The sequence below is a fragment of the Gaeumannomyces tritici genome (genome assembly GCF_000145635.1).
Source record: "Gaeumannomyces tritici R3-111a-1 unplaced genomic scaffold supercont2.5, whole genome shotgun sequence".
Lineage (NCBI taxonomy): Eukaryota > Fungi > Ascomycota > Sordariomycetes > Magnaporthales > Magnaporthaceae > Gaeumannomyces > Gaeumannomyces tritici.
Window position 1 is genome coordinate 1,631,054 of NW_008804549.1, and position 21,577 is coordinate 1,652,630.

The window sequence follows — 21,577 nt, forward strand, 5'->3', positions numbered from 1 at the left end:
GCATCCATCGAATTCGTGCCTCACCCCGTTTTCACCCAACGCTCCGTTTCGCCACAGGGGCAGGCAGCTCGAAAAGATGCACGAGATAGTAACACTGCAGCTGGGCCAGCCCAGCAATTATTTGGCAACGCACTTCTGGAATGCGCAGGTACTGTAGCGTCGCAGTCGGGAGCAAGAGTGTGGTGCGCGGGTGCATATGCTAAGACAAGCAGGGGTGTGTCTAAAAATTGTCAGTAACAGGAGGCATATTTCACCTATTCTGACGACGAGGAGTCGCCGGTCAACCACGATGTCCACTGGAGACCGGGTATCGGGGCGGGTGGCTCCGACACCTACATGCCCCGGACAGTCATATATGACCTGAAGGGTGGCTTCGGCTCCATGCGCAAGATCAACGCGCTATACGAGGCCCAAGATGGCCAGACCCCACAGGCCCTGTGGTGAGTCCTGATATCACTTCAAAAATGCGTGTTTCTCTTTGACGTGATGGTTACTGAGATGTGGTTGGGGAACACTGGAAAAAAAAGGAGCGGCAAGACTGTCGTCCAGAAGCAGACTCCCATCGAAGTGGCCGAGTATCAACAGAGCCTGGAAAAGGGCGAGACGCCCGCGGAGCTGACGCCCGGCTCGGTGCGGTACTGGTCCGACTTCAACCGCGTCTTCATGCACCCCCGTTCCGTCGTGCAACTCAACGACTACGAGCTCAACTCGTCCATCCAGCCCTTTGAGCGCTGGCAGGCGGGCGAGGAGCTCTTTGCCGAGCTCGACAAGGAGCACGACCTCCTCGACCGCGACCTGCGCCCGTTTGTCGAGGAGGCCGACCAAATGCAGGCCATACAGGTCTTCACCACTATCGACGATGCCTGGGGTGGCTTCGCAGCCCGCTACGCTGAGCGCCTGCGTGACGAATACGCAAAGTCGATCGTCTGGGTCTGGGGTCTGCAGGACTCCGCCCCGGGCCTGAACAGGGTGAGTTTTCTGTTCTATCACTAACAGAGCTGTGGCTGAGAAGCAGAGGCAAGCTGATAGCAAGTCTAGGAAAAACGCCTCCTGAGGATGTCCAACAAGGCCCGCGCCCTGACGGAGCTCTACAAGCAGGCATCGATCGTGGTGCCTTTCTCCATGCCGCGGTCTCTGGCTTCGCATAAAGCCTTGACGTCACGACTGGATACTGCGTCCCGCTGGCATACGTCAGCCCTACTCGCCTCGGCCCTCGAGACGGCTACTCTCCCATCCAGACTCAAGCGCGGCCCCAACAGCGATAACATGGATAGGATGGCCGAGTGGCTCAACGTCATGGGGAAGCAGACCATCGCGACCCTGCAGATGGACGTTGTGCATGACGAGCCCGATGACTCGTCATCAGATCCCAGGCAGCGGCCAGATGTTCTCAAGAAGTACGCCATCGACGGCGGAGATGAGTATGATGGTAACGAGGACACGGTAGAAGGGGCCAGGGGCGTGGACCTGCCGATCGACTTTACGACACACGACGAGTTTGCGTCCCCCTCGCGCCAGAACGGGCACAAGTCGCGCCGGCACATTTTTGGCCAGACGGTTTCTGTCCGTGGTATACCACCGAGCGAGGACGCGCCGGCGCAGGACCGGCGGTTTGCTAGGCAGCACCAAGGATCGGGGAAGGCTGCAGTACGGAGGTTAGTTGATCGAGTCACTATGGAGGCGCTACAAACACTGTTGCACCTCTGCCACCCCTTTTCTCCTTTTTCCGTCGTCGAGGGTCTGTGGTGGCTAACACGAACTTTCTGTGACTGGCAGCTACTTCTCCGACCTGAGGTTCCCCCAGCCGGACAGCTTCCCCTCGATATTCTCCACGGCCTCGGGTGAAGCCTCAAAGGGCGCGCTGCCGGTCATCGGATCGTTGACCACGGACAGTGCAACGTCGGACAGGCTCAAGCTGCTCCGGACCAACGTGGCCCGAAGCATCGGCGTCGAGGATAGGGAGGCACTGAGTAACGAGCTTGCACAAATGGCCGAGGAGTACCACGAAGGCTGGTCGAGCGGCAGCGACGACGGCGACGACGACTGAAGATCATTCGGTAGGTGTGTGCCGGGTATCTAAGTGCTTTTTTAGGATGCCGTTTGCTTCCGCCTTCGTATCCATAACACGTTACATCTCCAATAGGCAGGCAGGCGTGGGCGGGTGAATGTGGGAAAGAGAAGGGCCCAGAAATTCGGATAGCACAAAGGTAGCAAACGTGTTCCAGTTTGACGACAATGGCCGTTGACCGCCTGATGTACCACCCGGGCTTTTTCTTGGCTCGAGATTGAGGGTCCATTTGCCGTTTTTATAGATGCTTCTGCCTGGCCCATCGCCTCGTCACTTTTTCTTATTGTGGGAAACTGCCACCGACCCGCTCCTTCCCTCAACTTGGGATGACAGGCGGGTGAAAAGTCTGCGAGAGGATACATATATCCTACCCATATTTCTTCTGGGCGCCAACCCTCGCCTCACAACACATCACTCCCTTCCTCAACCAACAGAGGGTCTGGTAGAGAGCCAGCTCTACCGCGTATAGCAGCCACACCCCTTGCCAGAGAGGCTCGGAACAGACGCAAACGGGCAGAACGGGTACACAAGCCAGCAGGCCCATCATGTTCCCCTCCAAGACCATCGCCACCGCGGCAGCCTGCCTCGCCGGACTGGCCCTTGTCGCCAGCGGCGCCGACGCCAAAGCCATCGACAGGGGCAGCAGCCCCGGCGCCGTCCAGCTTGACATCTTCGGCGCCTCCGCTGACTCCTCGGGTGCCTACTCCAACTGGATGGCGACCTACCCGGACTCGACCAAGATCCAGCACCTCAACATCCCCGGCACGCGCGACAGCGCCACGTGGCTCGTCCGCAACGGCACGACGCGGTCCATCGCGGCGCCCGAGGACACGGTGACGGCGACGCCCAAGTTCAACATCAGCTCGTGCCGGATGCAGGACCGCGGCATCGCCGACTCGCTCGCCGCCGGCGTCCGCTTCTTCGACCTGCGCGTCAACACGGACCCGGACGGCCACGGCAAGCTGGTGCTGTACAAGGGCGACCTCGTCCTGTCCGAGGATACCGTCAGCTTCGAGGCCGCCCTGCGCGCCCTCTACGGCTGGCTCGACGCCCACCCGCGCGAGGCCGTGCTGCTGTCCGTCGCCCTCGAGCTCGTCGGCAACAGGGACCGCGGCGCGACCGCCCGCCGTGACGCCCAGCGGGAGCTCCACCGCGTCCTGACGTCTGACCCGGCCACGCGGTATCTCTACCGCGGCGACGGTGGCCTGCCGCCCAACCTGGGCGCCGCCCGGGGCAAGATCATCCTGCTGCGCCGCTTCGCCCCTCTCGACCCGCTCCTGGGCGCCGGCCACGACGACCAGCTGCCCGGCCTGCGCCTGCCGCCCTCCGCGTGGCCCGTCAACTCGCCCGGCTTCACCATCAAGCAGCAACAACACAACGGCGGCGACAGCAACGTCGTCGCGGTCTACGTCGAGGACTTGCACCAGCCGGCCGCGCTCCTGCCGGCCTCGGGCGGCTTCGAAGGGCTGGGCTTCAGCGGCGCCGACGCCGACGGCAACAACTACCGCGGCGACCCGCGCGTGGCGCTCGCCGTCCTGCCCGTAAAGTTCAACGTCACGGCCGAGCACCTGCTCAAGGCCGCCGGCCCGGCCGCCCCGGACTCGCTCTTCATCACCTTCGCCGGCGCCATGGACGACGCCGCCCACCCGCCCATCTGGCCCCAGGTCATGGCCCTGGGCAACGGGTCAGAGTACACGCCAAAGGGCGGGGTCAACCATCAGCTCGTGCCCTTCTTAAAGGGCCTGGCCGGCAAGAGGCTGGGAGTCGTGGTGCTGGACTACTACCATCAGCCCGACAACTTGGTCCAGGCCATATTGGGCAAGTAACCGACGGAATCTAAGCTGCACGAGGTTCATGACGAGAAACACATTGCGTTGCGCATGACACCCATTTTGCCACATCTGCTAGGGCCGATAGTATCCAGATAGTTTAATTTGTTGGTGGTGAGGCCCGCTGAGGCCTCTAATCGAGTGTTTATTCGGCTGAGTCTGATATTTAACATTACAGCGGAAAGTCGAGCGTCTCCTCTCGACAGCGCTCCCTCATGTCTCCCTTCCAACCGAAAATCATTGGCAGCGTGACCGGAGAGCCACTGCGGGCTGTGGAATCGGCTGACAAGTGAGACCCCACTTTCTCTCCCTCGCTCTCTCGATTGGTCGTATCCCACACTCTATGTTGTTGTGTTGTTGTTGTTGTCGTTGTCGCCGGACTTGTTTTTGGTGAAATGTAATGCACTACCCCCACGATGAAAACTGAAGGACCTGTCCGAGACGCCGAGCATGAATGCAGAAAGACAAAAAGTACAGAAAAACGGGAATGAGACAGACAGGGAAAATAATGAGACGAAGTGAAAGTTGAAGAATAAAAGAGACTAAATGGTAGTTGAGGAAAACTTTCAAGTGATGTTCAGAAATGTCAACACTCTACTCGCCTCCCCCCAAGGATAAATGGAAGGGAAGGGGTGGGGACGGCGTCCTCAATCTACAAGTCTTATCTGAAAAAAATGGGCATTAGAGGCATGTGGGTTCGGTTGCCTTGTTCCGGGGTTGCGAGACTCACGTCTCATGCCTTGCTTTGTTTTGTGTTTTTTTTTCTGTTCTTTTTTTCTCTCTTTTTTTTCATGTTTTCTTTTTCAGTCTGTTAGCACCGCATATGCGACGTCGCGGATAACTGGTTTGTTGCGGCCAGATTTGGGTCGCTGGGCAGGAGTATTGACCGAAAAAAAGCCTCGCAACGCCAGCAGAAACCTGTTTGTCAATATCCGTAGGCCAAATTGTTGTCGTCGGCAGGCGTTGCCCTAACCAAATATTAGGAGGTCGCCTGCGGCCACAGCGGCGGGTAGCCGACTGGATGAGATACCCGCGAACCGGGATCACGGGGCACCGTCAGTTTGGAAAAGGAACATCACCGAGGCACGATGTATAGGAGCCCCCACACGCCATGCCATTCAGTGGCGTGTGGTTGGTGCGGTAATTAGCCGGCGGCGGCGATAGAGGCTGCCTGCCTTCGCTTCGCTGGGTTTGAGTTATCCTAGGGATGGTGTCAGCATCATCAACTATAGGGGTCAAGAGGCCGATACGTCTGGGGCGAGGGAATATGGGTTTAAGGAAGGGTTTTTGGGGTATCTGATAATCCAGGTTCCATTCCTCGTGTCCTGTTTGCCTTGGGCCACAGGCAGGACAGTTTCGACGACGTACTTCGTTGGCGGGACGCTTCTTGTCGCCGATTGCGTTGGTGCCAGCTGCAGGCCGCCTCTTAATCGGCTTCGCTGGTTTGACGTCACCGGGCTCGAACAGGTCGTCCGGGAGTGCGACGCTGTGGTTGTATTAGCCCAAAATCGATCCCGGAGGAGATCGGTCGAGGCTGGCAGTTGCTTACTTCCGTAGATCCTTGATATTGACGTAGCAGCGGTCACTGAGTTCATTCTTGTACTTCTCCCACTCGTGGCACAGAGCCTTGAAGTCATTGACCTGGAATGAAAGGTCAAGAGATTTGGCGGCTAGACAATCCCGTGGTTAGAATCAAGGCGGAGTCACCTGTACCGAGTATTAAACGGAGTAGCACATATATCCATAGAGGAACTTGGCCGACCGAGCACACTCTCTCAGATGGAAGTCCACATACCTGGGGTGAGTTCTAGACCGATGTAGTGGGTCGTCGTGTACATTTCGAGGGCTCCGTCATCCGCTTTGGCATCAGCGTTCGCCTCGATTGGTTGATGTTCGGGAAATGAGGCCATTGGTACCTCCTCGGGCTTCTCGTCCTTCACCTTCACGGCGGTTTCTTGTTTCACCGGCACCTCACCATTCTCTTGCTTCACCTTGTTACCATCCTCAGTTTTGACTGATGGCTCGTTCGCTTTCTTCACCTGCATTTCATCTGGCGAAGGGCTTGCGCCGCCTCCCTCTTTGATGACGTGCTGAAGATTGCCATCAAGGATTTGTGCAAACTGCTCGCCGTTGCGGTAGCGGTGAAAGCGCTCGAAGCCTTTGATAAAAGGGCGCGCGACAGCTATCGATTCGTGCCTCTCGAGAGACTGCACCAGCATACGGACTTTGGATTCGACAAAACCAGACCATATTTTGTGAGCCTCCTTATCTCTGCTAGCCGAGATCACCTGCATGTAGTACTTGAAGTCCTTGGTGAAGAAGGTGTGCTTCGCAAACATGTCCTTCCAGGGCTTTGTGCTGCACATGATGTTGTTCGTGATCTCTGCTGCAAGTTGGAGCTCGCGTTTGATGACCGTCATGGAGGACCTGGTAACATTGAAAGTCGCACACATGGACGGATATGCAGGGGTGATGACCGGCATGAGGTGATAGCTATCGCCCTTGTAGACCTTTTTGTTTCGGTATTGCGTTAGCGGATTCAACCGTGGCCTAGCCGGGAAAGGGGATCGGATCGGGTACATACCCTTGGGTTCCAGACTCGAACCTGCAGAGGCCCGTCGCCAATAGGCTTGAGAAGCACAGGCTGGGGCCAGGGCCACTGCAACAAGATACTGAAAAACTTGTTGACAATGACTGATGATGTTGCCTTGGGGTATAGCTGGCAGACTCGCGCAACAAGCATGGCCCATGCGACACCTCCGGGGAAGCCCATGATGTTGCCATAGATGGCCCTGCGCTGAGCCCACAGCTTGATGGCGCGCAGGGCGGTCCGGAAAATATTCTGCTCCGGGACAAGGCTCAGGATCTCGTCGGTTACCCTGGTGCCGTTCACCGATCTCAGCTCCTTCTCATCCAGACCGCGCAGTAGGTTGTCATCCTTCAGGCCCCAGGCCGGGTCGCTGGGCAACTGCTTCAGTGTCGCGATCCTGGAGAAGATCAAGTCGATGCTGATGCCATGGTATTCGAACTTGATGATGGGCACAAATGCCTCCTCGACGACAGTGAGATCGGTGATGGCACCAGGGGGGGCCATCTTAACCAGGAGGTCGGGAAAGTGTTGGAAGTAGTCTTCCCTTGTGACGTATCTCGGACCGACAACGAGGGTATCGATATCGGAGCCCGGGCCCCAGACGCCGAGACGAAGACTGCCATAGGCAAACACCTTGGCACGGGCGTCCTTGATGAGGACTGCATTGTGAGGTTCGCGCTCCTTGGCAACGACCTTGACGAAGGCGTCTGCGATGGTCTGTAGAGACGCGAGCACGCGATGGCTGCGCAGGCGCAACAAAGCACTGTCAGCACCAACAAACCAGCAGCGGTGCATCGAGAGGGTCTAGCTGGGTGCCTACCGTTTCTCTGTCTCCAGCGGGCTCTCGAACGAGTTTTGTGCGCGCAGTTCGGCTAGCAGGGCGTCGGTGGCCTGCAGTTCGAATTCGGAAGGCAGGCTCACGGACACGGGCGGCGTCACGCCCAGTTGACGTTCCGTCTCCATCGCGTCGAGGTGGGCGAGGTTTACGTGCTATCGAGCAGCGCTTCCACGGGCAAACGGACTCGTCGCAAAATATGTTGAGACAATCGGTCGAAGAGGTTTCGAGGGCGCGCCGCGTGGAGGCGCAATATCGAGGAAGGTTCAGCGTCTGATTGTTGCAGGTGAGAACAAAGGCTGCTGGCCTGGAAAAGTCAGAGAGTCAGAGAGGGCAGCAACCACCGAGTAGGACGACCGCCGTCACCTTGTCCGCTGTGACCCAACGCCCTCGGGGTAATAGATACGGTGGTGTTGTGATGATGTATTATTCTGGCCGGGGGTTAGAAACGGCGCGAGCACGAGGGGAGAAAACAAGCTGGCCGTCCAAACGCAAAGTGCCATCACTAGATTGAGGTTCCAGCTTCCTACAGGCGGGACGGGCGAAAGAGCGTGGGGAGAGTCCACTATTCCAGGCAGGGGTTGTGGCTAGGTGGCCAATAGGGAGCCCCCCTGGAAGACAGGATGGGGCCGCCGTCGGCCGGGACGACTGGTTACCGGCTGGAACGTGGCTGTGGCTTTCCACGCACGTCAGCCAAATCGAGCCTCGCGCCAACCGGAAGTGCTTGCAGCCCGTTTGTCGCGTCTCAATTCGCGGCTAGCTGGTATGTCCGATGTCGCCTGCTGTCGTTTGAACCCAAATTGCATCTACAGCTCACCAGCATTGCTGGCCTCGACTGACGCCCATAGTTGACTACGCCGCAGAGCCGTTCCAACGGACGGGACTACTGACGCTACCTAGCCCTGTAAACTTCACGCCCTGAATCCTCATTGTGAGAATCCTCCGCGACGCATGCGAGGGGATTCCACGTACCATACCAGGCAAAACGCAGCCACACACGCGGGCAACGCTTTCCCGTTCGCGAGCTGTCGCAGGACGTTGGGCATCCTATGAGAAATAGAAGTGGGGATCTACCCGCGAGATGACGGGAAGCAAGGCTAGCCAAGCAATCCGATGGAAGCAAAACCCGATAACATTGTTACTACCGCTGTCAGTCTGTATACCGACTTTTGATAGTTTCCTTTCCACGAATTCAACACACGTAAAGAACCCTGCGCGCCCGGGTGATTCGAATCAAGGACGCGGCTTTGTAACCGAAACCAGGCTTCCGTCATCTGCAATGCATCATCGTGCCGGGCCAATGCGGACCACGAACAAGCTAAATTTTGCATGGCGTAGGTTGTACGAGGATGTGTATCGCCGAGTATATTACGCCCCGATGCTAGCACTTCCACTCTCATTTTTTTCTTATTCGGTATATCTTTTTTGTTGGTTGGGCGTTTGCAACAGCAGTTTGACCTGGAAAAGCACGACGTTATTGGTTGACCCAGCGGCAGTCCTTTGCGGCTGAGTTGCTACCATGTCCACTTGGAGTCTCCGAGGATGTTTGAGTGCAACAGCCTCCTATTCTGTTCATCACGACAAGGCTCGGAATCGTCAGGACAGCAGACATGACCAAATACGAAGAATACACGATCGGGATCGTGTGCGCCGCTGGGTTTGAGATGAGCGCCGTCCGCTACATGCTAGACCGTGAACACACCCGTCCATCCACTCACCCGGGAGATCCAAACAGATACGTGCTCGGCGAGCTCAGCGGCCACAACGTCGTGGTTGCCTGCCTCCCAGGCACGCAGGGGAAGGGCGCCGCAGTCATCGTCGCCACCAATATGGATCGGACATTTCCGTGCCTCGGCCTGCGTCTCCTCGTGGGAATTGGCAGCGGCGTGCCCAGCACCAAGCACGATATCCGCCTGGGTGATGTGGTCGTCAGCATGCCCGAGGGCACATACGGCGGCGTGGTGCAGTACGATCCAGGGAAGGATACAGAAAGCGGATTTGTTCTCAAGGGCTTCCTGCAGCCGCTGCCGTCCATCTTGAGAGCTGCGGTCGAGGAGATGCGGTCGGACCACCTTCTCGAGCCAACCCAGATCGATACAGCCGTCTCCACGATGGTGCAGAAGGGCCCTGACCTTGCCATATACAGTCGCCCATCGGCCGCACTCGACAGACTATTCAAGCCAGAATATTCGCATCCGCCACAACAACCCGACTGTAGCCAGTGCGACGCTGCGTCGCAAGTCAGCAGGACGCCGCGTGCGGCCGAGTCTGCAATGATTCACTATGGGCTGATCGCATCGGGCGATCGCATGGTGAAAAGTGCTGCGAGCAGGGACGCCTTCGGTCGCGCGGTGGGCGACATACTCTGCTTCGAAATGGAGGCGGCGGGCGTCATGAGCGAGTTCCCGTGCCTTGTTATCCGTGGCGTGTCCTCCTACGCAGACTCCCACAAGAACGACGCCTGGAATCATTACGCTGCTGCTGCGGCTGCAGGGTGTGCCAAAGAACTTCTTTCACATGTGGGTGCGAATCCCACGAAGAAGTCATGGGCGGTGCCTATGTTTGGGCGCCGCGTAGAGCTAGAGGGACCTGGCTGGCAGGGATTTAGCGGGATTTACCGCTCAGGTAGTGGAGTTTTTCTATCGAACGTGACCTGAACATCAAGCGCTAGGTGGTGGGTGTGAAAGCGTGAAATGGGTGGCGGAAGGGAAATAGGGCTTCATGTTGGTTTACCTATGCGATTAGTTTGTACTCTACCTATCCATCGTAACGTGCTGGCATGATTTGTATACAGGTCAGCATTTCAGTTGGGACGCACCACCTTTGTGTAATTTAAACATCCAGTCGCTCATTTTGGTTGAACCAACCCCATCACTTCACAGCAAGCGAATTTGCGGCAACCTCACGCTCAGAGACCACCCTCCTGGTTCGTTTGATTGACCTGCGTAGATTGGGCGCAAAACTCTGCAAGATAAAACTCTGCAGAATAAGATGCTGAAACCCTCACGCTCTCGGTCGGGCACCGCATCTCCATAATCTCGTCATGGATCGCGCTGCTGGAGCCATGGACGGCCAAGGGCTATACGACCATCCACCAGAGGCCATCCATGATGGTGATAACGAGTCTGATGCGGGCATGTCAGATGTCTCGGATGCCGACTCGGAATACCTCAGGGTGCAGGACCAGATCGACAAGGCAAACGCCGACAGGACTGCCTTTCTAGAGACTTTTGAGGAAGCCCCGTCGTCTGCAGAGGAGCAGTCGCACTCGCCCCAGGCCATCCGCAAAGCACCAAAGAGGGCCCCTCGGAAGGTCAAGGAGCTGCCGACCGAGATCAAGCTGCTCATCAGTGCCGCCACCAATGCCTTCCTGGAGGAGCGGTACGACGAGGCCCTGCTGGCCGCCAAGGAGACCATCCGGCTCAACGCCGAGGTGCCCTCTGCCTGGGGGATCTTGGCCACTGTGTACGAGGAGCGCGGCGACTGGCGCCATGCTCTCGAGGCGAAGCGTATCCAGGCCTCGCTGACCCGCACCGACGTCCAGCTTTGGTTGGCCACTGCCGACCTGGCCCTGCGCATCCCCGACCCTGCTGGCGGCCCCGGCTCCTCACCCGAGAACCTCAGGGTCGCCATGGAGTGTTATACATGCCTACTGCAGGTCGACAGGACTAACCTCGTCGCCCGCCTCGCCAAGGCAGACGTCCTGGCTGACCTGGGCGATTCTGGAAAGGCCGTCGTCGCGTACCGCGAATACCTAAAGGCCCGGCCTCACAACCTCCAGGCCGTACGGAACCTGGCCGAGCATGCCTTCAACGCCCGCCGCGCCAAGGAGGCCACACAATTTGCCGTCGAGGCATATCGCTGCTGCATCGACCATTCCCGCGGCGGCAAGCCGCTCGACGACCAGGAGGTCTTTGACTGGATAGATATCAGGATATTCATCGAGCTACTGGCCTCGCTGGGGCAATATGCCGAGGCCGCGGGTTGGCTTATGTCACTGGCGCGCTGGCTGCTCGGGAGGCCCAACGACACTGCCTGGGATGGATGTGGCGACGACAGGGAGTGGGATCTGGATGATAAGCGACGACAGGACCTTCCCAGCTTCTACGCCGACGTCTACAGCCCAGCCAGCTACGGCCAGGGCATGCCCCTGGACCTCAGGGGAAAGCTCGCTGTTTACCGTCTCAAGTTGAAGATGGAAGACGAGGCCATGGTAGGTTTTGCGCCGTCGAGAACACGGCTGGGGACAGAACTAACAACAGTATGTATCGTACACAGAGACATCTTTCCTGGCTAGACCCCGAGGATCTCAACATCCGGGAAGCCCTAGCATACACTCCCGCCGTAGCCAAGGAGATTGCTGACGAGCTTTGCGAGAACAATAACCCCCAGCTCGCGCTCGCTTACTACGACATGTATAGAGAGCTTGCAGAGCCACCACTGGATGCCGGCTATTTTGTTAGCCGGGCTAAGTGCCACCTGCAGCTGTCGGATGGCCCGGCGGCCGAAGACTGCTTCATCTCGGCGCTCGAGGTCGACGAGGACAACATCGACGCCCGTTACGAGCTGGCCAAGATGTACGAGGAGGCCCATGAGCGCGACGAGGCCTTCCGCCTGGTCGGCGAGGCGCTCTCACTTGAGGCCGGCCACAGCGAGCAGAGTTACGACACGCACCGCTTCATCCTCGACAGGGGGAAGCTGGTGCAGAAGCCGCGGAAGTACAGGCATGGCCTGACGCGGTCCACGGGCAGGGGCAAGTACCGGCCGCGCCGGCTGGGCGACAAGTCGACGCGCCGCCGCTTCGAGGAGGAGGTTGCGGCGCGGCTCAGGGAAAAGTTTGAGCTGTGCCGACGCCTCAAGGCCGAGATGGCGGCGGCGGGTGACGACGGCGACGACGGCGGCTCCGGCATGATGGCCGAGTGGATGGGGGCGGCCAAGGAGCTCGTTGACGACTTCCGGTCGTTCCGCGACTTTTACTCGTGGGAAAAATACGTCTCGTCGCTGGGCTACGGCAACTTCTTTAAGATGGAGGGCGAGCCCGCGGCCGCCGACGCCGGCTGCGGGGGAGCCAAGGACGCGTCCATCACCAACCTGGCCAAACGGCTGCACAGCAAGCTCGCGCCGGCCGAGGCCGAGGCCGAGGAGCAGCCGACGCCGCAGCAGCTGGACCGGCACGAGCACCGCGGCATCCCCTTCGACGACTGGCTCGACCTCTTCCTCGAGTACGCCGTCGGGCTGGCGCGCCAGGGCCGCACGGGCGACGCCTACGCCGTGTGCCAGTCGGCGCGCGACTCCATCGTCTACAACAAGGCGCGCGACAGCATGACGCTCATCCACCTCGCCTGGGCCTCATGCGCCGTCCACGCTGGCGATGAGGAGACGTGCGTCGCCGTCGCCCGCTACTTTATCAACCAGAACTCCTTCGTGACCGACGCCTACATGCTCTTCGCCGCCCTCTGCCGCCTCTGCCAGACCTCGTCCACCTGGTACCAGTCCGGCCCGTCGCAGAAGTTCATGCTGCGCCAGATCCGCCAGATGGACGAGATTGTGGCCGCGCGCGCGCGGGAGGCGACCGCGGTGGGAGCTACAGGCGAACGCGCTTCGCTACCTCTTCCTCCTCCTCCTCCTCCCCCAGCACAAGCGACCGAGCCCATGATGGAAATCGACACCCAACAACCGCACGACCAGGAGCAGCAGCCCCAACCACAGCCGCCCCAGGCACCAACAGCATCCGTCGCGTCAGGCCCGGCCGCGGTCGACACGTGCCTGCTCGTCATGTACGGCTGCATCCTCTTCAGCTCGACGAGCTACCAGTACGCGCTCGCCTACTTTTTGCGCGCCCGCACCCTGGACCCGGACGGCCCGGCCGTCAACCTGGTCGTGGCCCTGGCCTACGTGCACTGGTCGCTCAAGCGCCAGAGCCAGAACCGCCAGTACTCGCTCATGCAGGGGCTCGCCTACCTGTTCCGCTACCACGACGTCCGCTCCCGCTCCGCGAGCCGCGAGGAGCGCCAGGAGGCCCACTTCAACGTCGCCCGCGCCTACCACCTGCTCGGCATCCACGACCTCGCCGTCGCCTACTACCGCAAGGTCCTGGCCGAGGCCGAGGCCGAGGGGGAGGGGGAGGGTGCTGTGGTTGGCGGCTGCGGCCGTCGACGCCGCGAGGACCTGGTGCTCGAGGCCGCATTGAACATGAGGACGTACTGCCTCACCACTGGTGATCTAGAGGGTGCGAGGGCCATCACCGAGCGGTGGCTTGTGCTGGCATGATTGGTCTCTCCCGTTGCCGACGATTGCTTGCGCCCAGTTCGCTGCGATGCATTATTGTGTGTATATATCGAAAGAGGGGCCATGGGTTATTATAACCAGAGCGACAACCGCAGTCGACTTCTCTCTAGCAGGCATAAGATGCTTTCCTTTTTATTCTGTCTGCCTTTTGGGCTTGCCGGGGAATATCCATCCTTGTTTTGTTCAAAACGCATATGAACACGGTATCAAAAGAAGAACTCGGACCGAAGCGACAGAACAAGACATGAGAGTCGGCCTGACCATTCTTCTCTTCAAGAACCGAAAGAAACCGAGATAAATAACAGAGGAGGAATGCGAAGCCACGAAAACCGATATTGTCCCGCTGGCTCCCTCCCCACATCAACCAAAAGTATATATACCCAGACTCCAGGGAGAACGCGCCGCCTTCAAATACAACGGACAAGTAACCTGAAAATAATAATAATAATAAGGTCTACACCAAGAGTGTATGTGTGTAAAAAGAAACGGCAAAGCAATGCTTTAAGCAAGCCCTCGCCCAAGAAGCCCTGAATCCAAAAAGCTTTGCCGCATGCAGGCGATGATATGCGCTCAAAGGGAGAGTAGGGGAGGGAGAGGGATTTACAGCTGTGTTGGATGCGCGCTCAAAGGGGTGTGTGAGAGTCGGGCCGCATCTAGCAAAACACTAGCCACAGCTCATCGCCGGTCCCGTTTTCAGGGGGCGTCAGCAGAGGCGCGTCGAGGCGAGGCCACGGCGGGCGCGGGAAACACCACCCGAAAGAGTCATTGCGCGCCGTCGCCGTCATGCCCGTGATCCGCAGGCGGTGGCCTACACCGCTAGATCTGGAGACGCGCGCCGCGCCGCGGGCATGAGCAACCAGACGGGCGTCCCCCTTGCGTGTTAGTCGTCGTCGCGCCCCATCACCCTGGACAACTAAGCCTGGGACTGACTTGGGGCCGCGGGAACAGGGAGGGAAGCCGAGGCTGGTGTGACGGCCGCCGTGATGGAGGAGGCTTCACTTGGGGCCTTCGGCCTCTGCTCTAGGGTTCTACTTGAAGGCGATGCCACCTAGGTCAGCGAGGCTCCGCCGGTGTATATAGCAGTGGCGCAGAGATGACGCAGGCGCTATAACTCACTTTCCTGTGCGCTGGTTCACCTTTTCGCGGTGTGCGCGGTTCTTCAGATGCACCTCGAAATTTTCGGCCGTGGTGCCAGGACCCGGCGTGTAGAGCTTGCCGGGACAGTCCAGACACTTGATGCGCGGGATAAAGTAGAACACAATGTTCGGCGGTATTTGATCCGTCGTTGGCATCGATACGACCCGATTAGACTCTCGGTCGACTGCACAGTAGCGCATGGTGCCCTCGAAGTAGTCGTCGGGGTATGTTTCTTCCAAGCCTCGTATCGCCTCGGTAAGCCAGTCGGGAACGGCGGGCTAGGGCAGTTTTAATCCAGCGTTAGCGTGTACATACGAGCATAAACGAGTAAGGGAGAGGCCACATGGTGTGATCTTTAGGGACTTACAGCTTGTGGCAGCGGCTCGCCCGTGGCCGATGGAGGCAGAGGCGCGCGAACACGCCCAAGCTGAGCCTGCGGGAGAGTGGTAGCAGTGGGAGATCCTGAAGGGAGGCTCTGCGCGGCCGCCGACGGCGTCGTAGGAGGAGGTCCCATAGAGCCTGGCACATTGGAGACGCTCGGCGCGCGGGCGGGCGGCATCGCTGGTGTCTGCGAGGGCGTCTGCGATCCAGCTGGTGTCGATAGCCTGATCCTCTCTCCCTGCAATATCCTTCGCAGACGATGGCTGGGGATGTGAAGCTTGACGACGAGGGAGTTGGGATCTTCGGTCGAGTCCCTCGCGTCGCGTGGGACGAAGCGCCGCGACGTCCGCGTTTCGTGGTGGTGGTATATTGTCCCTGACGCCTCTGGAGTCTCGGACCGGCCGATGTTGGCCATCCTCTGCTGTGCGGTGGCGGCGGCGCCACGAAGGCCACGGGTCCTAGCGGTTCCTGTGAGCGCGCCCATCGCTGGGGAGTCCGGTGCTGAGTCGTCGCTCTCGTCCGATTCGGACAGATCCCCATCCCTGACGCCTCTCTTGCGTGCCCCGCCGGGCCCTGCGGTGATAGTCTTCTTGTAAAGACGGCTGTCGTCGACACTGAGCGCGGCGCCGGGCAGCACTGATGACACGACGAGTGTCCGGATTGTGCGCTGCCGCTCCTTGAGGTCAGGAAGTGTCGGGCCACCTCTCCGGTTGACAGAACGTTTCTGGCGTCGCTGCTCGCGCGATAATGTGACCTCATTCCGCTCCAGGTCTGCGTCGGTGAGCTCATAAAGATACGGCGCATACTCTTTTGCCTGCTGCTGTGGCCTGAAGACCGAGGGTATGGGCGAGGGGAGAAAGGCCATGACCAGATCCGGATCCTCCACGGGACGGCCGTCGAATGGGTGGCCTATGCTGTACAGGCTCTTGGTGAACAGCTGGCTCTGCTCGCGGATGCAGTGAGCGATGGCGGTGGCAAACTCGCCTGACAGAGCCAGGTCGCGCACCATACTGTTGGCGAAGTCCTCGGGCGAGTTAAGCGGGTTGTTGATTTCCCACTCGAACTGGTCGACAAGAGTGACCTGACCAATTGTAATGTTGAGCTTGATCAGTATGCGCATCTCGTCGTTCTTGTACGCTGAGTACGGCAGCTCCGGGTCCAGCGCGTCCTCTTCGGAGAATACGGTGGGATAAAAGTCCTGCAGCTGCTCGTTAACCTGCGCAATGACCTGGTCCAGCACTGGCGCGTACAACGCCGGGTCCTTGAGACCGAGATCCTCGAGCAGCATACGAGAGAAATGATCGACGTTGACGAGGCGGTCGTGCAGATTCCACGTAAAGGTGTCGCGCAGCTTGACCCGATCGTACTCGACATCGATCCGGACCGGCACCAGCTCCTCGTGCTGCTCGGCCTGCTGGCGCATGTCTTTGCGAGCGCATTTGAAGCCAGGGGTCTGCCGCTTGCCCGGCCGCGGCTTGTCCTGGGGGTAGACGATGCGGGGGCCCGCGTTACCCGTGTGGGTGTAGCCATTGCCGAAGCCGTTGTAGCCTTCGCCATACAAGCGCGCGGGGAAGGCATTGTACTGTTTGCGGACGTCATGGAAGTCGAGCAGACGGTCTTGGGCTCTTTCATAGGCGCCCTTGGCCGTCTCGCGCTGCCGAACTAGCGCGGCCTGGTGTAGACTGTCGCGCGCCGTGTACTGGTCGAGGAGGAGCACATTGAGCGAGTCCCGAGTCCTGGTTGGCAAGGTCTTGGTCGTGGCAGGCTCGGCGGGCGGCTTATCGCTGGCGGCGGCCGGGTCGGACGTTGATGGGGGAGCGGACGAGGAGCACGAAGATGAGGACGACGAAGACGCGCCGGCGGGTGTCGCGGCCGGCCACGGTTGGCTGGCAGCGTTTGCGGTGGCGTTCGGGTTGGATGCGGACGGCGACGCAGCCAAGGCCTGAGACGTGGCCATGTCGAGATTCATGGGCGCCGCGAGGGCGGGCAAAGGCGGGCGAGGCGATGCGATCGGGGCTTGATGGCGTAGCTCGAAGGCTGTCGGACCGGTCGATTGATGTCGACGCAGCGGCGCGACGCCAGCAGAGCGGGAGTCAATCCCCAAATTGGACCGCCCTTGGGTCTCTAGACGAGACAATACCGGGCCTCAGGCTGGAGGGAGCTCTAGGATGGATGAGAGGGCGGGCGGAGTGCGGCGATTCGGTGAGGCTGGCTGCCTTCGAAAAAAAAAAAAAAAAAAGTCCTTGCCGCGTCGGGAAGGCTGGAGAGTCAAGCCTATGGCGAGCGAGAAGGGGCGAGCACGACACGTCGAACCGGGCTAGCAAGATACAACGGTTTCAGGGGCGGAGTTGCGGGGCCAGCTGGTACCACTCTACCATGGCGCCTGGTTGTTATGGGAATAAAAAATAAGCAGGCGAATTGAATCTGCCGCAGCCACGCTCGACCTCCATGTTGCGTAAGCCAGCCCAAACCGCTGACTGCACGAGTATCTGTTTCTTACAGAACGGCATCTACATGTATTTATACAGGTACCTACCCATATAGCTAGGTATTTTAGGTGGCAGGTAGGTACATTTGGTGCCCATCTCATTTGGCACTTGGTTTCGCTCGGCCAAAACCACCTGGGACCGCTTGCTCGCCCTGTGGTCCTCCCATGTTGGACCTAAGCCTGCTACAATGAACTAAAGGCTTACGATCCCTATCGCCCGAATAATTCGCAGTCGCTTCTCGGAAGTAGTTCCGTCGACGGGTATGCCCATGGCTTGGAAATGATTATCCAGGCGATTGCGGTTCTATGTGGAATTTGTTTTTTTAGTGGTGTTTTGCAATGAAAAAAACGGGAGCAAAACATAGCACAAATATTTGCGAGCTCGTCGATCGATTTGGTGGTATCCATGATCGGTTCGCCTGTCGTGGGCGATATAATTGGGTACAGAGGTTGGTTTCAGTTGGTGATTTGGCTATTGCAAAAACGGATGTTAGCATTGGTAATGCTAAAGGAGCAGGTCGTTAGTTAGGAAAAATCCATCAAAATAAATGTGAAGTTAGATAATGTAGGATAATACCTTGCAACAATCGCCATTGTCGTAGCCTATGTATGCTCGGTTTTAAAGGTGTTGAGCTGGGCCGTCAGGTCCGCCTTAAGCCGAGCCTCCATCCTGTCCAGCATGGGTTGGAGGATTGCTTCCAGGCCTAGTTGTATTATGTAATCGCGCTGCTGGTTCGCGAAACGAGCAAGTTATGTCGTAAAATCCCGACACCCGGCGATCATTTTATCAACATCTGCTGGGGGAAAGCCCGCGCGGTCATTCCCGGCCTCAAACATGGTGGGAATGGTGTGGTAAAGGAACAATGTAATGAACGAATAATGTAGTGGACGAATAGTGTAATAAACGAATAGTATGGTAAACGAATAGTGTGGTGGACGAACAGTGTAATGGACGAACAATGTAGTGGACGAACAGTGTGGTAGATACAATGTGGTGGACAAACAATGTGGTGGACGAATAGTGTGGTGGAGGGAATGGTTGTCGTGCTCGGTCGCGTTTGGTGAGATGTGAAGGCATGAGTGGGCTTTAACGCGCTAGTTGTTGACTGTGGACACAGCGCCCCGCCAGGTACCAGACCTTAAACGGCTAAAGCACCAAGACCGACCCAAGCGCACAGAAATCTCCCCTCCCCCGCTTCTGCGAAATAGCTTAACCTTGGGTCCAAATACCTGCCGTACCTACCCCTCCTCGTCGATTGACTACTGTGCACATTACTTTTCCCACCCAGTCTTGCACCACCAGGACTCGGCCAAGGTCACTTTAGTGTCTTCATTCGTTCCCAACTCGCATTCTTTGACCCTCCTTAGCTGTAGCAAGCCAGCCAGCCCGGCTCCCACATTCAGTATGGCGACCGAAGAGAAGGTGACCGGTTAGTGAGCCCAGCTCCTTTGCAGTATTCGTGCTCTGGTTCCCCTTTTTTGGGCCGTTTTTGGTGGCTCCCCAAGGCTGGCCGCGCGAACCACAAGCACCCACCTACTTGGGAGCTCGCGTGCTTCGCCTGCGACCACAGCTGCTACGACTGCTACAGCTTCTGCTGCCACCCGCGCAAACTCCGCTCCAATCGCTGACGCCTCCCGGCTCTGCTGCCAGACTACACCCTTAACAACCCCGATACCCTCACCAAGTACAAGACTGCCGCGCAGATCTCGGAGAAGGTCTTGAAGGATGTTGTCGCTCTCTGTGTTCCCGGCGCCAAGATCGTAGACATCTGCGAGAAGGGAGACCAGCTCATCGAGGAGGAGGTCGGCAAGGTCTACCGAGGAAAGAAGATCACCAAGGGATTTTCCCACCCCACGACCATCTCGCCGAGCTCCTACGTAACACCCTACACCCCGCTCAAGACGGACGAGGCCGAGGCCGCCACGGAGCTGCAGGCGGGAGAGCCCGTCAAGATCCAGCTTGGTGCACAGATTGACGGCTTTGGATCCATTCTCTGCGACACCATCATCGTTGGCGCCGAGGATGTCGTTTCTGGTCGCACGGCCGACCTGATGTTGGCGAACCACTACGCCAACGAACTTCTTCTACGCCTTATGGTTCCCCCCGGACTTCTGGCCCAAGGAACTGACGAGGAGAAGGCCAAGGCGGCTGCCGTCAAGGCCCCCACGCAGTCCAAGATCACGTCCCTCTTGGATAAGGTAGCAAAGTCCTACGATGTCAGCCTCGTCGAGAGCACCACGTCATGGCTTTTCGACCGCAACGAGATCGAGGGCAAGAAGAAGATCGTCATCGCCCCCGGCGAGGGCGCCAAGGGCGAGGGTGTCCCCGAGACGGGCGAGGTCTGGGGTGTCGAGATGGGCATGAGCCTGGGTAGCGGAAAAGTCAAGCAGCTAGACCAGAGGGCCACGCTGCACCGCCGCACCACCACAACCTTTGGCCTAAAACGCCCGACATCGCGCAAGATCCTGTCCGAGGTGCAGAAGAAGTTCGGCACATTCCCCTTCAGTTTAAGGCAGCTTGAGGACGAGAGGGACGCCAAGTCGGGAGTCGTCGAGTGTGTACGCGGCAACGTCTTCCGCCAGTACGAGCTCGTGGGCGACAAGGATGGTGCTCAGGTTGCCAGGCTGCTGACGACCCTTGGTAAGATCCCCATATGCATAAAATAGTGAGACGGATGCACAACTAACAGTCATGCAGCAATCACCAAGAACGGCATCACCAAGCTTGGTGCCCCTCCGACCTTGGACGTGAGCAAGTTCCAGTCAGAGAAGAAGATTGAGGATGAGGAGATCCTGAAGCTCCTGGAGCAGCCAATTGCTCGGAACACGGGCAACAAGAAGAAGAAGCCCAAGAAGAAGGCGACCAAGAAGACGGCGGCCAAGTCGGAAGAAGATGATGAGGGCGAGGATGAGGAGTGAGCGACGCAGCAGGCACCGCGCCCGTTGCACCCCACTTGTTTACCATTCAAGGGTCTCCCAACGGGCGCTATCGAGCAGCCTGGACAGGCAAAGTCTTGACGGCGGATAAGGAGAGAACGATGGGGAAAGGCGACACTGACGAGCCACAAAGGGGAACAATAAGAAAGTAGGAAAGGAAACAAAAAAAATCCCCATGGAGATAAGCATCGTTTTCCCAGAAGATTATTGTTGGTGGGAAACTTGACTCCATAATCACGATCAGATCTTCACCGACAATAAAACGCCGCAGTGCAGCGTTAGCCCAAGGGCCGACGCAGAAGACGTGACAGTATCTCCCCCACTCTCCACCTTGGCGTCCGGCATGCAAAGCGAGAAAGGCGATCTTTGTGAGATCTGGATGGCCCACGTCTCGCCTGACCGTTCCGTGGAACGGGGGTGAGGCGATGAGAACCCTTGGCCGTCCGGTGAGGGTTCTTCCCAATTATAGTATACCAAGGCACTGTGCTGAATATGCGCCTGGCATCTTAGGAAGGCCGTGCATTCGAGAATGCGTGTTCGCGGTGGGGGATTGGAGAATGGAGGCAAATGAAAATGAAGGAACAAAAACGGGTTTGTTCACCCAACCCCTGAGAATCATGTCGCATGGCCTTGGGTGGTCTCAAATTCAGGACGCTGGGCCTAACAACGTCCACCAAGGGGGTGGTGTTGGGTCTTTGGGTCTTTGCTCAAGGCCCCCTACTGGTTTGGTGTTTGTTTTCACAAGGCATGTGTCATCGAGGACCAACGGGGGAAAGGTGAGAGCCCGGGTGGGTGTGCGGGCGGGCACCTGTGTCTGTCTGTTGCCCAAGCTCGCAAAGGTGGCACGGGAGAGGGAAGGAGCAGGCGAGCTTCTTGGGATCTAGGATTCAGGGCAGCCACCTCAGCCGACCCAGCAAAAGACGGTCGGGGTGTGCTTCTTCTAGGTGGCTTCCGTATATATGCTTTGGATTTTATTTATTTGGACTCGCCCGGGCGTAGTTGCCAGCAATGGGGAAACTGCACC

At 58.4% G+C, this 21,577-nt stretch overlaps 8 protein-coding genes across 8 annotated transcripts; 5 read left to right on the forward strand and 3 right to left on the reverse strand.

Annotated features, from left to right (window-relative positions):
* The first annotated feature begins 4 nt into the window (after positions 1-4).
* Positions 5-2,330, forward strand: GGTG_09534 (hypothetical protein). Its single transcript, XM_009227385.1, has 5 exons — positions 5-148; positions 241-440; positions 528-969; positions 1,039-1,655; positions 1,777-2,330. Exons 1-5 carry the CDS (start codon positions 77-79, stop codon positions 2,045-2,047), a joined length of 1,602 nt encoding a protein of 533 aa, XP_009225649.1. The 5' UTR covers positions 5-76; the 3' UTR covers positions 2,048-2,330.
* Positions 2,331-2,613: 283 nt separating this feature from the next.
* GGTG_09535 (hypothetical protein) lies at positions 2,614-3,894 on the forward strand (the record flags this gene model as incomplete). Its single annotated transcript, XM_009227386.1, has 1 exon — positions 2,614-3,894. One exon carries the CDS (start codon positions 2,614-2,616, stop codon positions 3,892-3,894), a length of 1,281 nt encoding a protein of 426 aa, XP_009225650.1.
* A 93-nt stretch (positions 3,895-3,987) lies between these two features.
* On the reverse strand, positions 3,988-7,838 carry GGTG_09536 (Poly(A) polymerase pla1). Its single transcript, XM_009227387.1, has 6 exons — positions 7,308-7,838; positions 6,482-7,229; positions 5,693-6,407; positions 5,447-5,567; positions 5,266-5,383; positions 3,988-5,098 (listed from the first exon to the last, which is right to left on the reverse strand). Exons 1-6 carry the CDS (start codon positions 7,448-7,450, stop codon positions 5,042-5,044), a joined length of 1,902 nt encoding a protein of 633 aa, XP_009225651.1. The 5' UTR covers positions 7,451-7,838; the 3' UTR covers positions 3,988-5,041.
* A 1,094-nt stretch (positions 7,839-8,932) lies between these two features.
* GGTG_09537 (hypothetical protein) lies at positions 8,933-9,979 on the forward strand (the record flags this gene model as incomplete). Its single annotated transcript, XM_009227388.1, has 1 exon — positions 8,933-9,979. The coding sequence occupies one exon, from the start codon at positions 8,933-8,935 to the stop codon at positions 9,977-9,979; it is 1,047 nt and encodes a 348-aa protein (XP_009225652.1).
* Positions 9,980-10,365: 386 nt separating this feature from the next.
* Positions 10,366-13,592, forward strand: GGTG_09538 (hypothetical protein; the record flags this gene model as incomplete). Its single annotated transcript, XM_009227389.1, has 2 exons — positions 10,366-11,535; positions 11,601-13,592. The coding sequence occupies 2 exons, from the start codon at positions 10,366-10,368 to the stop codon at positions 13,590-13,592; spliced, it is 3,162 nt and encodes a 1,053-aa protein (XP_009225653.1).
* Positions 13,593-13,623: 31 nt separating this feature from the next.
* On the reverse strand, positions 13,624-17,394 carry GGTG_09539 (transcription regulatory protein SNF5). Its single transcript, XM_009227390.1, has 3 exons — positions 15,115-17,394; positions 14,727-15,025; positions 13,624-14,638 (listed from the first exon to the last, which is right to left on the reverse strand). Exons 1-3 carry the CDS (start codon positions 17,095-17,097, stop codon positions 14,524-14,526), a joined length of 2,397 nt encoding a protein of 798 aa, XP_009225654.1. The 5' UTR covers positions 17,098-17,394; the 3' UTR covers positions 13,624-14,523.
* A 972-nt stretch (positions 17,395-18,366) lies between these two features.
* Positions 18,367-18,711, reverse strand: GGTG_09540 (hypothetical protein; the record flags this gene model as incomplete). The annotated part of the gene is made up of 1 exon (XM_009227391.1): positions 18,367-18,711. A coding segment is annotated over one exon (345 nt), but the record flags the coding sequence as incomplete, so codon positions are not given.
* Positions 18,712-18,846: 135 nt separating this feature from the next.
* On the forward strand, positions 18,847-20,896 carry GGTG_09541 (curved DNA-binding protein). Its single transcript, XM_009227392.1, has 3 exons — positions 18,847-19,046; positions 19,268-20,257; positions 20,315-20,896. Exons 1-3 carry the CDS (start codon positions 19,022-19,024, stop codon positions 20,533-20,535), a joined length of 1,236 nt encoding a protein of 411 aa, XP_009225656.1. The 5' UTR covers positions 18,847-19,021; the 3' UTR covers positions 20,536-20,896.
* Positions 20,897-21,577: the final 681 nt, after the last annotated feature.

Coding starts and splice junctions, on each gene's coding strand:
- GGTG_09534 (XM_009227385.1), top strand. CDS start 77: ATGCACGAGATAGTAACACTGCAGCTGGGCCAGCCCAGCAATTATTTG. Junction 149..240: donor CGCACTTCTGGAATGCGCAG/GTACTGTAGCGT, acceptor TGTCAGTAACAG/GAGGCATATTTCACCTATTC. Junction 441..527: donor CAGACCCCACAGGCCCTGTG/GTGAGTCCTGAT, acceptor TGGAAAAAAAAG/GAGCGGCAAGACTGTCGTCC.
- GGTG_09541 (XM_009227392.1), top strand. CDS start 19,022: ATGGCGACCGAAGAGAAGGTGACCG. Junction 19,047..19,267: donor GACCGAAGAGAAGGTGACCG/GTTAGTGAGCCC, acceptor CTCTGCTGCCAG/ACTACACCCTTAACAACCCC. Junction 20,258..20,314: donor CAGGCTGCTGACGACCCTTG/GTAAGATCCCCA, acceptor ACAGTCATGCAG/CAATCACCAAGAACGGCATC.
- GGTG_09539 (XM_009227390.1), bottom strand. CDS start 17,097: ATGAATCTCGACATGGCCACGTCTCAGGCCTTGGCTGCGTCGCCGTCC. Junction 15,026..15,114: donor GCGAGCCGCTGCCACAAGCT/GTAAGTCCCTAA, acceptor AAACTGCCCTAG/CCCGCCGTTCCCGACTGGCT. Junction 14,639..14,726: donor GTGAACCAGCGCACAGGAAA/GTGAGTTATAGC, acceptor GCCTTCAAGTAG/AACCCTAGAGCAGAGGCCGA.
- GGTG_09536 (XM_009227387.1), bottom strand. CDS start 7,450: ATGGAGACGGAACGTCAACTGGGCGTGACGCCGCCCGTGTCCGTGAGC. Junction 7,230..7,307: donor CCGCTGGAGACAGAGAAACG/GTAGGCACCCAG, acceptor GCGCCTGCGCAG/CCATCGCGTGCTCGCGTCTC. Junction 5,099..5,265: donor AGAAGCGTCCCGCCAACGAA/GTACGTCGTCGA, acceptor CACCATCCCTAG/GATAACTCAAACCCAGCGAA.